The 16,986-nt window shown below is 48.5% G+C and overlaps 1 protein-coding gene across 1 annotated transcript in view; it reads right to left on the reverse strand.

Annotated features, from left to right (window-relative positions):
• LOC110502515 (reelin-like) overlaps positions 1-16,986 on the reverse strand; it is a 298,747-nt gene that overhangs the window by 8,194 nt on the left and 273,567 nt on the right. The window contains exons 44-63 of the mRNA XM_036960153.1: positions 16,244-16,467; positions 15,126-15,276; positions 14,664-14,798; positions 14,268-14,391; positions 10,438-10,687; positions 10,016-10,184; positions 9,458-9,598; positions 9,023-9,200; positions 8,462-8,655; positions 7,886-8,142; positions 6,482-6,636; positions 6,010-6,224; positions 5,641-5,818; positions 4,710-4,885; positions 4,430-4,536; positions 3,765-4,007; positions 3,432-3,607; positions 3,095-3,168; positions 1,134-1,295; positions 464-621 (exon numbers count right to left, since the gene is read on the reverse strand). Coding sequence (XP_036816048.1) covers positions 464-621; positions 1,134-1,295; positions 3,095-3,168; positions 3,432-3,607; positions 3,765-4,007; positions 4,430-4,536; positions 4,710-4,885; positions 5,641-5,818; positions 6,010-6,224; positions 6,482-6,636; positions 7,886-8,142; positions 8,462-8,655; positions 9,023-9,200; positions 9,458-9,598; positions 10,016-10,184; positions 10,438-10,687; positions 14,268-14,391; positions 14,664-14,798; positions 15,126-15,276; positions 16,244-16,467 — 3,467 coding nt within the window. The remainder of the gene's footprint in view (positions 1-463; positions 622-1,133; positions 1,296-3,094; positions 3,169-3,431; positions 3,608-3,764; positions 4,008-4,429; positions 4,537-4,709; positions 4,886-5,640; positions 5,819-6,009; positions 6,225-6,481; positions 6,637-7,885; positions 8,143-8,461; positions 8,656-9,022; positions 9,201-9,457; positions 9,599-10,015; positions 10,185-10,437; positions 10,688-14,267; positions 14,392-14,663; positions 14,799-15,125; positions 15,277-16,243; positions 16,468-16,986) is intronic.

Genomic DNA, 16,986 nt, shown 5'->3' on the forward strand with positions numbered 1-16,986 from the left:
TTAAGGCCATCAGGTTATGATTACAAGAGTGGTTTGTGTCAGTGCTGTAGTCTTTGTGTGAGAGGTTGTAGTCTTTGTGTCAGTGTTGTAGTCTTTGTGTCAGTGTTGTAGTCTTTGTGTTAGAGGTTGTAGTCTTTGTGTCAGTGTTGTAGTCTTTGTGTCGGTGTTGTAGTCTTTGTGTCATTGTTGTAGTCTTTGTCAGTGTTGTAGTCTTTGTCAGTGTTGTAGTCTTTGTGTCAGTGTTGTAGTCTTTGTGTGAGAGGTTGTAGTCTTTGTGTCAGTGTTGTAGTCTTTGTGTCGGTGTTGTAGTCTTTGTGTCATTGTTGTAGTCTTTGTCAGTGTTGTAGTCTTTGTCAGTGTTGTAGTCTTTGTGTCAGTGTTGTAGTCTTTGTGTGAGAGGTTGTAGTCTTTGTGTCAGTGTTGTAGTCTTTGTGTCAGTGTTGTAGTCTTATCAGCTACCCACCACGGTGTCCCTCGTCACAGATGCAGACAACCCCGCTTGTGCAGTAACCATGACCACTACACATCCCAGGACATGCCTCCCCGATGTAGACCTGGTCCACCCCCCAGCCATGACGCTCGCCAGCACCCTCCTTCTGGATCCAACGGAACTGCGTGGCTCTGCAGGGGAGGAGACGGGAGGGGAGATGAGACAAAACGTATAGGACTTGCTTTATCACACAGCGGGGGTACGAGTTAGGTTCTATGCGCATGACCTGAAACCAGCAGCATTCTGGCACACAGCAGTCCTACCCTTAGGAGACGTGGTCAGAAACACACAGCAGTCCTGCCCTGAGGAGACGTGGTCAGAAACACACAGCGGTCCTACCCTTAGGAGACGTGGTCAGAAACACACAGCGGTCCTACCCTGAGGAGACGTGGTCAGAAACACACAGCGGTCCTACCCTGAGGAGACGTGGTCAGAAACACACAGCGGTCCTACCCTGAGGAGACGTGGTCAGAAACACACAGCGGTCCTGCCCTGAGGAGACGTGGTCAGAAACGCACAGCGGTCCTACCCTGAGGAGACGTGGTCAGAAACGCACAGCGGTCCTACCCTGAGGAGATGTGGTCAGAAACACACTGCGGTCCTACCCTGAGGAGACGTGGTCAGAAACACACAGCGGTCCTACCCTGAGGAGACGTGGTCAGGCAGCTGAACAGTGACCCTGGTCCAGCTGGAGCTGTTGACTGGACTGTAGATGGTGGACTCATGGAAAATGAAGGGAGAACAGCCCACGTTGTTCACAGAAGAGGGAATACACTCTGACTGAACCAGCTGCCATGAGTCAGACCTGGAGAGGGAGAGAGGGAGGATGGAGGGAAGGGGGGAAGAGAGAGAGGGAGAGGGAGGATGGAGGGGAGGGGGGAAGAGAGAGAGAGAGGGAGGATGGAGGGGAGGGGGGAAGAGAGAGAGGGAGGATGGAGGGAAGGGGGGAAGAGAGAGAGGGAGGATTGAGGGAAGGGGGGAAGAGAGAGAGGGAGGATGGAGGGAAGGGGTGAAGAGAGAGAGGGAGGATAGAGGGAAGGGGGGAAGAGAGAGAGGGGGGATGGAGGGGAAGGGGGAAGAGAGAGAGAGAGAGAGAGAGAGAGAGAGAGAGAGAGAGAGAGAGAGAGAGAGAGAGGATGGAGGGGAGGGGGGAAGAGAGAGAGAGAGGGAGGATGGGAGGTGAGGGGGGAAGAGAGAGAGGGAGAATAGAGGGAAGGGGGGAAGAGAGAGAGGGAGGATGGAGGGGAAGGGGGAAGAGAGAGAGAGAGAGAGAGGGAGGATGGAGGGGAGGGGGGAAGAGAGAGGGAGGATGGAGGAAGACAGAGGGAGAGAGATGATGGAGGGGAGGGGGGTAGAGAGAGAGAGAGAGAGAGAGAGAGAGAGAGAGAGAGAGAGAGATGATGGAGGGGAGGGGGGTAGAGAGAGAGAGAGAGAGAGAGAGAGAGAGAGAGAGAGAGAGTGAGGATGGAGGGGGAGGGGGGAGGAAAGAGAGAAAGAGGGAGGATGGAGGGGGAGGGGGAGGGGGGAAGAAAGAGAGGGAGAGAGGGAGGATGGAGGGGAGGGGGGAAGAGGGAGGATGGAGGGGGAGGGGGAAAGAGAGAGAGAGAGAGAGAGGGTTGAGGGGATGGGGGAAGAGAGAGAGAGAGAGAGAGAGAGGATTGAGGGGATGGGGGAAGAGAGAGAGAGAGAGAGAGAGAGAGAGAGAGAGAGAGAGAGAGAGAGAGAGAGAGAGAGAGAGAGAGAGAGAGAGAGAGAGAGAGAGACAGAGACAGAGACAGAGAGAGAGAGAGAGAGAGAGAGAGAGAGAGAGAGAGAGAGAGAGAGGGAGGATGGAGGGGAGGGGGGAAGTGCGAGGGAGAGATGGAGGATGGAGGGGAGGGGGCAAGAGAGAGAGAGAGAGAGAGGGGGAGGATGGAGGGCAGGGGGGAAGAGGGAGAGAGAGGGGGAGGATGGAGGGGGAGGGAGGGGGGAAGAGAGAGAGGGAGGGGGAGGGGGGAAGAGGGAGGAGAAAGAAGGGTTGTGGTCAATTCCAATTACTTTTTAATGAGGAACATTTTGTAATTAGAATTTCAGTTCACTTCCTGAATTGACTGAATTGAAATTGATTTGACCCAATGACTGTATATATGAATGGACAAAGCCATCGGTTACGTGACCCCGTTTATCTTTGTGAAGACTCAGTAGCGCATTTGGAACCCAAGAAGTTGGTTAAGATTGTGTCTTGTGGAAAATGTTTGTAGACATTACATGCGCAGTTTGAGCTACTTCTGGAAGTTGCGTTGCAGGCTAGCTCAGTGCTAGTGCTAGTGCTGCCCCCTCTCATTGATTATCTCAAGTTGAAGGCCGACCGAGGTACTGCAGGCTACTAAATTATCCTTAAAGGACATCTGGTGAAATAGAAGTAATTACTGGTACCATGATTGTCTTCAAAATTCTGTTTTCTGTAAACAATGCAATGCAGTACAGCGGTCTGCCTTGAACTGCCTGCCTGGGGGGGGGGGGGGGGGGGGGGCAGTCATTCTCCCCTGAATTGACCCAAAACCTGGCTGTGTACTGTGTGAGGAAGGCATTTAGCTAGCGCTCCCTCCATTAGCAGCATCTCACCTGGCATCCTTCCTGTACTGCAGCAGGACAGAATGGTGGTCTTCACAGCTGTCTGCCTCACAACCGACCACAATCTACACAGAAGACAAAGGAGAGTAGGACTCAGACTTACACAAGAATGATAAACAGTAACAGTTACCTTAAACGGTGTGATGTCGCCATGTTGTAAATGCTAAGATGGGTTTGCAGCAGCTATCTAAAACCAAGAATTCATGCTATCCTTTTTCAAAGGAGCCCCTTTTGCGATTAAATATGGTGTTCCACAGGGAATGTTTCTTGGACCGCTGTTATTGTTCATGTTAATTATGTAAGACTGTAGGATGCTGAGAGGTTATACCTTAAACTGTAGGATGTACCCAGGCTGTACGATGAGCTCGCGGGTGGCCAGAATGTTGTGCGTTTCGTCCTGTTTCTTGTTGGGCCAGTAGAGGTGGAAAGAGGGGTTCCCACAGAAGCCTGCTGTACGCACCGCGTTGGGATAGAAGCTCCAGCTCTCCTCATGTGACACACCCTCTGCGAGAGAGAGACGGGGGGGGGGGGGGGGGGTACGAGAAAGAGAAGAAGAATAGTTGGTTGTCCATTGTCCTTTTTAGATTTGTCTAAGGGCATTTAAAAACGTAGAAAGACACTCCCATTCTTTTCCGAAGGTGATACAGCACAATCTGTTTACCTTCATCGAAGTTGTCGAGCAGGGTGGAGGGGTTGATGTCGGACCCTCCCACCAGGATGTTGTCGACGGCCCACTGAGCGCGCTCCGGCCCGGATGTCGCCAGACCAGAGGAGACGTGGAAGGGCTGCCACCACCGCAACCGTGTAGCATTAGATAACGCCTCCTCTGGTATTACAATGTAATCACGCCTCACAGACACATACTTCAGATAGTCCATCTCATGGAGCAGGGTCCAGGACACACCTGGGAGAGAGAGGGAGGGGGAGGGATGGATGGATGGATAGAGGGATGGATGGATGGATAGAGGGATGGATGGATGGATGGATAGAGGGAGGGAGGGAGGGAGGGAGGGAGGGAGGGAGGGAGGGAGGGAGAGAGAGAGAGAGAGAGAGAGAGAGAGAGAGAGAGAGAGAGACATGAGGATGAAGTGATGGATCTCTGTAATATTCTAATATTATTCCTGGTTTTCCATCAGGTTAATCGTTAGGATTCCCCTGCTGGTTCTCTGTCAGGTTAATCGTTAGGATTCCCCTGCTGGTTCTCCGTCAGGTTAATCATTAGGATTCCCCTGCTGGTTCTCCATCAGGTTAATCGTTAGGATTCCCGTGCTGATGGAGCTACGTGGATTTATTTCTAAATGTCTGTCTGTTTATGTTGTTTCATACCTCCATCTGTGGAGTAGTCCAGCAGCACTCCCTCTTTACGACAGGTTGGGCGATGGCACATGGTCATGTTGTCTTCACTGCCGATCCTGGCCCAGTATTCTACAAATCTAAAGAAGAAGAAGAGGAAGATTACGTTTGTGTTGTGTTTTCTCCCAACTCCTCCAAACGAGACACATACACACATTGAAAGGGAAACTTAAAAACCCTGAATTGACAGAAAATGACTATATACAAATTGTATAACCCGAACCCTGAGAAGACTAACAGTAGAGTTACTAACTTGGCTCCGCGAAGGTCCAGGTCAGTGGTGACGGCCTGTCTGGCATCTGACCCTCCAAAGTACAGGGCTGTCCCCTCCACCAGCACCCCACAGTCAGTACAGGGATGGCCCCCCTCCAGGACCTGCCACTGAGGACCTGGGGCCCCCTCCCAGTCAAAACGCTCCTTCAGAGACGCCTATAAGAATAGAATAGATACTTTATTGTCCACAGAAGGGGAATGTCTCTTCTTCTCTTTTCCCAACACTTTGTTACACACACAAGAGTTAATGGAGTGTTAAAAAGGCATGGTCCTATGAGACGTAGCCTTATGAGACGTGGCCTTGTGAGACGTGGTTCTATGAGACGTGGCCTTGTGAGACGTGGTTCTATGAGACGTGGCCTTATGAGACGTGGTTCTATGAGACGTGGCCTTATGAGACGTGGTTCTATGAGACGTGGCCCTATGAGACGTGGCCCTATGAGACGTGGTTCTATGAGACGTGGTTCTACGAGACGCGGTCCTATGAGACGCGGTCCTGTGAGACGCGGTCCTATGAGACGCGGTCCAATGAGACGTGGCCTTATGAGACGTGGTTCTATGAGACGTGGTTCTATGAGACGTGGCCTTATGAGACGTGGCCCTATGAGACGCGGTCCTATGAGACGCGGCCCTATGAGACGTGGTTCTATGAGACGTGGTTCTATGAGACGTGGCCTTATGAGACGTGGCCCTATGAGACGTGGCCCTATGAGACGTGGCCCTATGAGACGTGGCCCTATGAGACGTGGCCCTATAAGACGTGGCCCTATGAGACGCGGTTCTATGAGACGCGGTCCTATGAGACGCGGTCCTATGAGACGTGGCCTTATGAGACGTGGTCTTTGAGCCGGATAGAAACAACTTGTATGAAAATGAACTAAATAAATAAAGATTGATGAACTGATTGATACCTTGAGAGAAGTACTGGCGTAGCAGTTGGGTCCAGTGAAGCCTGGGTCACAGAGACATCTCTGGTCTAGACAGTCTCCATGTCCCCCACAGTGGCTGTCACAGGCCGGCCCGATGTAGAAGTTTTCCACAGCCCACTGGGTGTCCGAGTGCTGCTGGTAAAACCGGAAACGGACCGCGCTGCAGAACATAACACATAATATAGTTCCAGAACCAATGTAAGACCCCCCCCCAGGGCTGCTGAAATAACAGGACCCCCCCCCCCCCCCCCCCCCCCCTAAAGGGCTGCTGATATAACAGGACCCCCCCCAAGGGCTGCTGATATAACAGGACCCCCCCCCCCCCCCCCCCCCCCCCCAAGTGTCACTCACGTGTCTGTCAGGCTGTCCGGTAGGGGGTAGACGGCCCTCTTCCAGCCCCGGGCAGGGAAGAAGACGCTGGGCTGGGAGACCTGTCCTCCACAGCGAGGGTCCGCAGGGAGACACTGGAGCACCAGGTACCTCCAGGACACACCGAAGTCCACAGAGTACTGAACGTGGACCTGGCGCTCTGCCTGGCGCTCTGGAACACCGCAGCCCACTGCTATCTGTAAAGACACACGGGGATACATACTCCGTTATCGTAACCTCAATGGACACATATGTTAATAATGCTGTCTGTATTCACACCCAAAACAAAGATGTCTGCTATCTGTTACCAGGGAAACACATCTATCTAAGCCATTGTAGAATAACAAAAGGTGACATTAGTCATTTTAGGTGCCCCGGAACAGGTGTTCATTATATTACAAGAGGCACCGGTACCTAATTAAATCACTGCACACAAACAGACACAGTCTCTTACCTTGAACTGCATGACCCAGTCTTTGTCGGGTATGATGTCATGTGTGACAGCGTACACCTCTCTCCCGTCGTCACTACCACACACCATCACACCGTCTGGAGAACTACAGAATCTCTGTACCGCACAGTCCTCACTGAACAGCCAATGGTCACTCACTGGAGGGGAGAGAGGGAGGGAGAGTGATGGGAGAGGGAGAGGGAGAGTGATGAGGGAGAGGAAGAGGGAGAGAGAGTGAGGGGAGAGGTGGAGTGATAGGGGAGAGGAAGAGGGAGAGAGAGTGAGGGGAGAGGGAGAGGTGGAGTGATAGGGGAGAGGAAGAGGGAGAGAGAGTGAGGGGAGAGGGAGAGGTGGAGTGATAGGGGAGAGGAAGAGGGAGAGAGCGTGAGGGGAGAGGGAGAGGGAGAGGTGGAGTGATAGGGGAGAGGAAGAGGGAGAGAGAGTGAGGGGAGAGGGAGAGGGAGAGGTGGAGTGATAGGGGAGAGGAAGAGGGAGAGAGAGTGAGGGGAGAGGGAGAGGGAGAGGTGGAGTGATAGGGGAGAGGAAGAGGGAGAGAGAGTGAGGGGAGAGGTGGAGTGATAGGGGAGAGGAAGAGGGAGAGAGAGTGAGGGGAGAGGGAGAGGTGGAGTGATAGGGGAGAGGAAGAGGGAGAGAGAGTGAGGGGAGAGGGAGAGGTGGAGTGATAGGGGAGAGGAAGAGGGAGAGAGAGAGAGAGCGGGGAGATGTAGAAAAAGGGAGAGAAATAAGGGGGAGAGAATTATAAAAAATAAAATGCCTGTTTCTGTTGACTTCGTACAGTTAAAGATTCTGTATAATAGTTTTCTGCTAAAGCAGTTGCATTTAACGTGGTCTTTGCCTAATAGAATGAAACCTAACTTGAAAGTTGATAGTTTAACTCGACGATCACTAAAATCATGCACAGGAACTAGGGCCCGCGTGACTGACAAAGCCCCTGTGTGTGTACCTGTGGTTGTCTGTGTACCTGTGGTTGTCTGTGTACCTGTGGTTGTGTGTACCTGTGGTTGTGTGTGTACCTGTGGTTGTGTGTGTCCCTGTGGTTGTCTGTGTACCTGTGGTTGTGTGTACCTGTGGTTGTGTGTGTGTACCTGTAGTTGTGTGTGTGTACCTGTAGTTGTGTGTGTACCTGTGGTTGTGTGTACCTGTGGTTGTGTGTGTGTACCTGTGGTTGTGTGTGTGTACCTGTGGTTGTGTGTGTACCTGTGGTTGCGTGTGTAACTGTGGTTGTGTGTGTACCTGTGGTTGTGTGTACCTGTGGTTGTGTGTACCTGTGGTTGTGTGTGTACCTGTGGTTGTGTGTGTACCTGTGGTTGTGTGTGTACCTGTAGTTGTGATGTGTACTTGTGGCGGTGTGTGTGGTGGCATTGTCCAGATCCCCTGTGTATATACCTGAGGTGCTCTCCTCCTCTCCCTCACTGAGGAGTCCTATCCTGCCTGTGGGTGTACCATCGGCGGGAGCTCTCTCGTGGTTGGGCAGCGCCACCCCTCCGAATGTGTCAGTTATCTGAGCCCGCGGGTCAGAGCCGGCAATCAGAACGTTGTCCAGCGCCCAGTCGCCGTGGTCCGCTCCTTCGTGTGTCGGCTGCCACCAGCGCACACGCACCCCTTCCTGACGGGCTGCTGGGGGTAGCAGCACGTTGACAAATCTAGATACACACACACACACACACACACACACACACACACACACACACACACACACACACACACACACACACACAGGTTAGGACTGGAACATCTGATGTGAAAGAGAAAGCAGAGTCCCGGTAAGATTCGTAGAAGTTTCCGTAAACAGACCTTCTTGACTTTTTTGTTTTGGTCAGTGAATATGAAGAGTTGTTGTGCAGAGGGTCCCTGGTTGGAACCCAGGTCGGGACAATGAACCGGTCTGTTACACTTCCAACCGTATATATATATATATATATATATACACACAGTACAGTAGGTTTAATGTAGAACACGTACCCAGGCTTGCTGTACAGGTCATAGAAGATCTCTGTCAGCAGATTCCAGTTGATGCCTCCGTTCAGGCTGAACTCCAGCAACACGCCCTGGTTACGGTTGCTAGGCGGGATCATGCAGCCGTACATGAAGTAGAATTGGATGAACTCTGCGTTGGTCAGGTTCAGATCCACTGTCACCAGCTGACGACTACAACTCTGGAGGGAGAGAGAGAGAGAGAGGGAAGGGGGGAAGAGAGAGAGAGAGAGAGAGAGAGAGAGAGAGAGAGAGAGAGACAGATAGAGAGAGACAGAGACAGAGAGACAGAGAGACAGAGAGAGACAGAGAGACAGAGAGAGAGACAGAGAGAGAGACAGAGAGAGAGACAGAGAGAGACAGAGAGAGAGAGAGAGATCAAAGAAGTGAGAAAGAAAGATAGACAGGTTAGATGAAGAGATACGAACAGACCATGTTTTGGGCTAATTTAAATTCTGGTGATAGACTGATAGGTTAATTGATAGATAGATAGATAGGTAGACAGATAGGTAGACAGACAGACAGACCGATAGACAGACAGACAGTTACCCCACTGAAGTGCAGTGCAGCACCAGATGCCACGGCCCCACACACACTACTGAGTTTTGCTCCAGTCAACAGGTGCCAGTGGCTGAGAGAGGGGGCTCGGCTGAAGCTGTCCTTTAGCTGGGAGGGCAGAGGGGCCACAGGCTCATCACAGTACTCCCCTCCCCACTCTGGATCACACCTACATGGGGAGGGGAGAGGGGGGGGAGATATTATCCCAAATTCATATTATAATGATTCAAATAGCTGAAACGATAGTAAGTTCCAGAATAGTACTTACTTTTTAAAATGTATTCTAGTGCTAGAATAAAAAATGATGATGTGTGGACTGTGTGATAACTCTGGTAGGAATCCTCCAATCAGGATTTCGGGAAAAACCCTCAACTTTGGGAACGTTTCTAGAATTTTGCAACCCTACTGGTGGGTACGTTCACTCACACACAGGAGCTCTGCTGGCAACGTCCGTGTCCGGAGCACATGTCAGGGCAGCCGTCTCCGATGTAGAGGTTGTCCAGAGCCCAGGTCTGCTGCTTGTCAAACGGAGCCTGTTGGAACCAACGGAACCGAGTGGCTGGAGACCTGCAGACACACCAGATCAAAATCAAATCAAATCAAATTTATTGATATAGCCCTACGTACATCAGCTGATATCTCAAAGTGCTGTACAGAAACCCAGCCTAAAACCCCCAAACAGCAAGCAATGCAGGTGTAGAAGCACGAGAGAGAGCACCAGAGAGAGTGCGTGAATGTTTACATGCATTCTAGTGTCTTTGTCTTCCAGTTGCCCTATTGGCAGATTGGCAGTCCATCAACATGTATCTGACCTGCTATAGGTGGGGATTGGCAGTCCATCAACATGTAACTGACCTGCTATAGGTGGGGATTGGCAGTCCATCAACATGTAACTGACCTGCTATAGGTGGGGATTGGCAGTCCATCAACATGTAACTGACCTGGCATAGGCGGGGATTGGCAGTCCAACGACATGTAACTGACCTGGCATAGGTGGGGATTGGCAGAGTGACTCGGCCCCACTTGTTGTAGGTGTCTGCTACCAGCAGTCTCTGTAAGGTGTAGGAGGAGCAGTCTGGGCTGGTGGGGAGACAGTCTCTCACCAGAGGCTGCCAGCTCAGACCCAGGTCCAGAGAATACTCTAGTTCAATGGCTGTGATGGACAAGAGAAGACCAAGAAAGACACACAGAGAGACACAAGACATCAGTATTTATTGTAAAGTCATGTTTACCTAGCGTAGCCCGGGTATTCAATACTACACGAGCAAATCAATCATAGTCAATGAAAGGTATAATTTCATTACTCCCTATAACCTTTTTTTTTGTGAACCTATCGCATAATTACCACTCTACCAACCCCACTGACAACCTCTTATGTCCATTCCTCTCCCCAGTGGCTCTCTCACCGTAGCAGGAGTTGGTGACAGAGCAGGAAGCTGAGAAGTCAAACTGTATGAACGCATCCTGACCCAGGCTGATGTCTGTGGTGACAGCGTAGCGCGTGTTGGACTTCTCTATAAAGGCGAAGGCCGCCCCGTCAGAACCACACACGGGCATACGGGTTCCCCCGGGGTGGAGCAGCCAGGAACGACCGTCCATAGAGGAGAAGTCGTCCTCCAGAGGTCCCCAGCCACTGGCACTGCCACCCACCACCAGCTGGTAGAGGAAAGAGAGACGTAGGTTCCTGTCATACAGGCAGGATGCTGTATACTGATTGGCCGATATATATACACACTGACTATACAAAACGTTCTTTCCATGACCGACTGACCAGGTGAATCCAGGTGAAAGCTATGATCCCTTATTGATGTTATATCCACTTCAATCAGTGTCGATGAAGGGGAGGAGGCAGATTAAAGATGAAGGGGAGGAGGCAGGTTAAAGATGAAGGGGAGGAGACATGTAGATGAAGGGGAGGAGACAGGTTAAAGATGAAGGGGAGGAGGCAGGTTAAAGATGAAGGGGAGGAGGCAGGTTAGAGATGAAGGGGAGGAGGCAGGTTAAAGATGAAGGGGAGGAGGCAGGTTAGAGATGAAGGGGAGGAGGCAGGTTATAGATGAAGGGGAGGAGGCAGGTTAAAGATGAAGGGGAGGAGGCAGGTTAAAGATGAAGGGGAGGAGGCAGGTTAGAAAATGATTTTTAAGCCTTTAAACAATTGAGACGTGGATTGTGTATGTCAAAATCTAAATCAAATTGTATCGGTCACATACACATATTTAGCAGATGTTATTAGTCCATATTTAACAGATGTTATTGGTCCATATTTAACAGATGTTATTGGTCACATATTTAACAGATGTTATTGGTCCATACACATATTTAACAGATGTTATTGGTCCATATTTAACAGATGTTATTGGTCCATATTTAACAGATGTTATTGGTCACATATTTAACAGATGTTATTGGTCCATACACATATTTAGCAGATGTTATTGGTCCATACACATATTTAACAGATGTTATTGGTCACATACACATATTTAGCAGATGTTATTGGTCACATACACATATTTAGCAGATGTTATTGGTCACATACACATATTTAACAGATGTTATTGGTCACATACACATATTTAGCAGATGTTATTGGTCACATACACATATTTAACAGATGTTATTGCGGGTGTAGTGAAATGCCTGTGTTTCTAGCTCCATCTAACAATACACAACAATACACACAAATCTAAAATAATGGAATTAAGAAACATATAAATATTAGATTGAGCAATGTCAGAGTGGCATTGACTAAATACAGTAGAATAGAATACAGTATATACATATGAGATGAGTAAAGCAGTATGTAAACATTATTAAAGTGACCAGTGATTCCATTATTAAAGTGACTAGTGTTCCATTATTAAAGTGACCAGTGTTCCATTATTAAAGTGACCAGTGTTCCATTATAAAGTGACCAGTGATTCCGTCTATGTATATAGGACAGTAGCCTCTAAGGTGCAGGGTTGAGTAACTGGGTGGTAGCTGGATAGTGATGGCTATTTAACAGTCTGATGGCCTTGAGATATTCAAGCTCTGATTCACCAGTATTGATCTCGCCTTCTGGATGATAGCGGGGTGAACAGGCCGTGGCTCCAGTGGTTGATGGCCTTGATGTTATTTTTGGCCTTCCTGTGACATTGGATGCTGTAGGTGTCCTGGAGGGCAGGTAGTTTGTCCCCGGTGATGCGTTGGGCAGATCGCACCACCCTCTGGAGTTTGTGAGGGTTTTAGCGGCCAAGCCTAATTTCTTCAGCCTCCTGAGGTTGAAGAGGCGCTGTTGGCCTTCTTCACCACACTGTCTGTGTGGGTGGACCATTTCAGATCGTTAGTGATGTGTTCGCTGAGGAACTTGAAGCTTTCCACCTTCTCCACTGCTGTCCCGTCGATGTGGATAGGGTGCTGCTCCCTCTGCTGTTTCCTGAAGTCCATGATCATCTCCTTTGTTTTGTTGACGTTGAGTGAGAGGTTATTTTCCTGGCACCACTCTCCCAGGGCCCTCACCTCCTCCGTGTACGCTGTCTCGTCATTGTTGGTAATCAGGCCTACTACTGTTGTGTCGTCTGATTGAGTTGGAGGCGTTCGTGGCCACGCAGTCATGGGTGAACAGGGAGTACAGGAGGGGGCTCAGCATGCACCCGTGTGGGGCCCCAGTGTTGAGGATCAGCGAAGTGGAGGTATTGTTTTCTACCTTCACCACCTGGAGGCGGCCCGTCAGGAAGTCCAGGACCCAGTTGCATCTCTCCTATACACTTCCTGATGAACTCAGTCACCGTATCCGTGTATTGGTCGATGTTATTCTCATAGGCTACCCGGAACAAATACCAGTCCGCGTGATCAACACAATCTTGAAGCATAGATTCCGATTGGTCAGACCAGCGTTGAGTAGACCTTAGCACGGGTACTTCCTGTTTTAGTTTCTGCCTATCGGAAGGGATGAGCAAAATGGAGTCATTATCAGATTAGCCAAAGGGATGGCGGGGGAGGGCCTTTTCGAAAAGTTTAGTAGCAGTGGTCCAATGTTTTTCCAGCGCGAGTACTGCAAGTCAATGTGTTGGTAGAACTTCGATAGCATTTTCCTCAAATTTGCTTTGTTAAAATCACCAGCTACAATAAATGCGGCCTCAGGATATGTGGTTTCCAGTTTGCATAAAGTCCAGTTTAGTTCTTTGAGGGCCGTCGTGGTATTGGCTTGAGGTGGGATATACACGGCTGTGACTATAACCAAAGAGAATTCTCTTGGGGAGGTAATAGGGTCGGCATTTGATTGTGAGGTATTCTAAGTCAGGTGAACAAATGGACTTGAGTTTCTGTTTGTTATCACAATCACACCATGAGTAGTTCATCATGAAACATACACCCCCGCCTTTCTTGTTGCCGGATAGTTTTTTATTCCTGTCTGTGTGATGTACTGAGAACCCAGCTGGCTGTATGGATGGGGACCGTACATCCAGAGAGTTCTTTATTCCTGTCTGTGTGATGTACTGAGAACCCAGCTGGCTGTATGGACAGGGACAGTATATCCAGAGAGAGCCAATGTTTCATTGAAACGGAGTATGTTACAATTCCTGATGTCTCTCTGGAAGGAGATCCTCGCCCTGAGCTCGTCTACTTTATTACGACTGAACATTAGCGAGTAATATACTTGGAATTGGTGGATGGTGTGCACGCCTCCTGAGTCGGACTAGAAGTCCCCTCCAAATACCTCTTCTCCTACAGCGGTGTCTTGGAGCAGCTTCTGGGATAAGTTCAATTACCCTGGGGGATACGAACAAAGGATCCAATTCGGGAAAGTTGTATTCCTGGTCATAATGAGTTACCGCCGCTCTGGTTATCCAAAAAGTTATTTCCGTCTGTATGTAATAACACAAAAATAGTTATGGGCTAATAATGTAAGAAATAACACCCACAAAACAAAATACTACAACGTTGCTTAGGAGCTGGATGCTGAGCTGCCATACCTTAGTCAGACGACGATAGATGGCAGGATGGATGAGGAGATTGATGAACGGACAAACATGTTTACATGTACATTCAGCAAACGCTCTTATCCAGAGCGACTTGAAGGAGCAATTTGGGTTAAGTTCCATGCTTAAGGGCACATTGACAGATTTTTTTCTTTTTTTTCTTCCCCCCTCCTCCCCAAGTCGGATCAGGGATTCAAACCAGACACCTTTCGGTTACTGACTCAAAGCTCTTAAACACTAGGCTATCTGCCGATGTAGGGAAGGTGTCTCACCTGATCAATGACCCAAGGACTGTAGAAGTGTCCGTTCTCAGAGGGCTGCCACCAGCGGAGACGTGTGGAGGTGGTACGGGCACGCAGAGGGATCTCCAGGGCCACCAGGCGAGCCTGGTTACTGCTGTTGGAGAAAAAGATGATGGATGAAGATGATGAAGATGATGATGATGGTGATGATGATGATGATTATGATGATGGATGATGATGATGATGATAATGATGATGATGATATAAGATTCATGAGTTAAGATAACATTTAATTTTTCACAGTAAAAATGCCTTTGCGTTGAAAAACAAGAAAACTCCTAAAAGGACATAAAAACATCCACAGGCAAAAACATATGGAGGTCCAAGGGGAACAAGTGAATCCGTTAGAAATGTATTCACTCTAACCTGTTTGAGAAGAGGAAGTCCTGCAGTAGGCCCCAGGTCAGACCTCCGTCTACAGAGAACTGGAGCAGGACTGGCTGGGAACGGGGGTCTGGGGACGCCTTCCCACAGCCCAGACGCAGGAAGAACTGAACAAACCTATAGGAAAAATGTAGTATTTTTTATAATGCGCATCAATAAATATATTTATACTGTATATATTGCAAGGTTGCAAGTTCAAATCCCCGAGCTGACAAGGTACAAATCTGTCGTTCTGCCCCTGAACAGGCAGTTAACCCACTGAACAGTGGGTTAACTGCCTGTTCAGGGGCAGAACGACAGGCCGTCATTGAAAATAAGAATTTGTTCTTAACTGACTTGCCTAGTTAAATAAAGGTAAAATTTAAAAAATATATTTTACTATCAATGTGAGGACGATGCCCCCCCCCCCCCCCCCCCCCCCACACACACACACACACACAGTACCTGGCATTGGACAGGTCCATGTCGTTAGTGACCAGCATACGCAGGCCATCCTCGCTGAAGAACAGGTGGTTCCCACTGGACATGATGCCACATTTCCTGCTTGGCTTCCCTCCACTCAGAAGCCTAAACCGCTCTGCATCCATCGCCCCTCCTAAACACACACACACACACACACACACACACACACACACACACACACACACACACACACAAGCTAGAACTAGCACACTAGATAATGTAATAAAGCTAGGACTAGTACACTAGATAATGTAATAAAGCTAGGACTAGCACACTAGATAATGTAATAAAGCTAGTTCTAGCACACTAAATAATGCAATAAAGCTAGGACTATAGTAGCACACTAGATAATGTAATAAAGCTAGGACTATAGTACCACACTAGATAATGTAATAAAGCTAGGACTATAGTAGCACACTAGATAATGTAATAAAGATAGGACTATAGTAGCCCACTAGATAATGTAATAAAGCTAGGACTAGCACACTGACATTTTATGCACTGCAAACACTACTAACACGATATGTAATGACAGACAAATGACAGACAAATGACAGATAAATCCATCAGATTAAATAGACGTTCAGGTGATGATGAAAAATAGACTAGTAAAACATAGAAACACAACAAACTAGAAATACAGTGTGTTCATCACAACAGCCGTCTGTTCTCAACAGTCTGCTGCAGTCTGCTGGAGTCCATGACCAATTGCAGCTCTGCCAGTATTGAAGGCAACCTCTCAATACTCAAACACTGTGTATGGACAGCACAAATACAGTCTACTACTCACTACACACACACACACTCATATACACACACACACACACTCATATACACACACACACACACACACACACACACACAGGCACATACTCTGGCACATACTCCCTCTGTGTTTGTGTGGGCATCTGCGTTTTCTTGAACCTTTGAGGGAGTGGATGTTCAACCAATAGATACAAAGGGATTAGTTAAGGTTAAAGGTTAAGGTTATAGGCTCAGGATTAGGGACAAGATTAGAGGGGTGTGGGGCTTAGTGTTTACTATAACCCGTCATCCGAAACCATACAAAATCTACCCGCAATATCTCTACCACTGCCTACCTTCAAAGTCTTCCTTGAGAAAATCAGGGTTGAGTGTGTCAGGTTGGGAGCAGTCTGCGCCAGAGTAGCCTGGGTCACAGACACAGTGTGTCCCCTTCACACACGTCCCGTGTCCGTTACACATGTCCTGGCACTGGGGGCCAATGTACACACTGTCCAGGGCCCAGGTAGGAGGGGAGGAGCTGCTGGAGAAGAAGCCCTGGTACCAACGGAACCGGATGGAGCTGGCGTGGGCGGAGGTGAGAGAAAGATCGTAGCAATGAATCAATGAATCAATTAAAAACTGAATCAATCAATCAATGAATCACTGAATCAATCAATCAATGAATCAATCGATCAATGAATCAATGAATCAATGAATCAATTAATCACTGAATCAATGAATCAATGAATCCATGAATCAATGAATCAATGAATCAATCAATCAATGAATCAATGAATCAATGAATCACTGAATCAATCAATCAATCAATCAATCAAATGTATTACAGTTTTTGCCGATTGTTTACACACTGAAAGTGAATGTTTAGACAAAAACATCAAAACCGTAACTTTTTAAACAAAGGTACAAAAACACTTTCTGCTCTGTTTGTTTGTTTGTTTGTTTGTAAATCTGCAACACGCTTTGCAAAACACTACACACTGTTTCTTATATTAGACACTTCGTTCAAGAATGAAATCTCTTCTTTTCAAAATGAAAACACCCACCCACACCCACCCACCCACACACACACACACACACA

The sequence above is a fragment of the Oncorhynchus mykiss genome, chromosome 2, assembly GCF_013265735.2.
Source record: "Oncorhynchus mykiss isolate Arlee chromosome 2, USDA_OmykA_1.1, whole genome shotgun sequence".
In the NCBI taxonomy this organism is placed as follows: domain Eukaryota; kingdom Metazoa; phylum Chordata; class Actinopteri; order Salmoniformes; family Salmonidae; genus Oncorhynchus; species Oncorhynchus mykiss.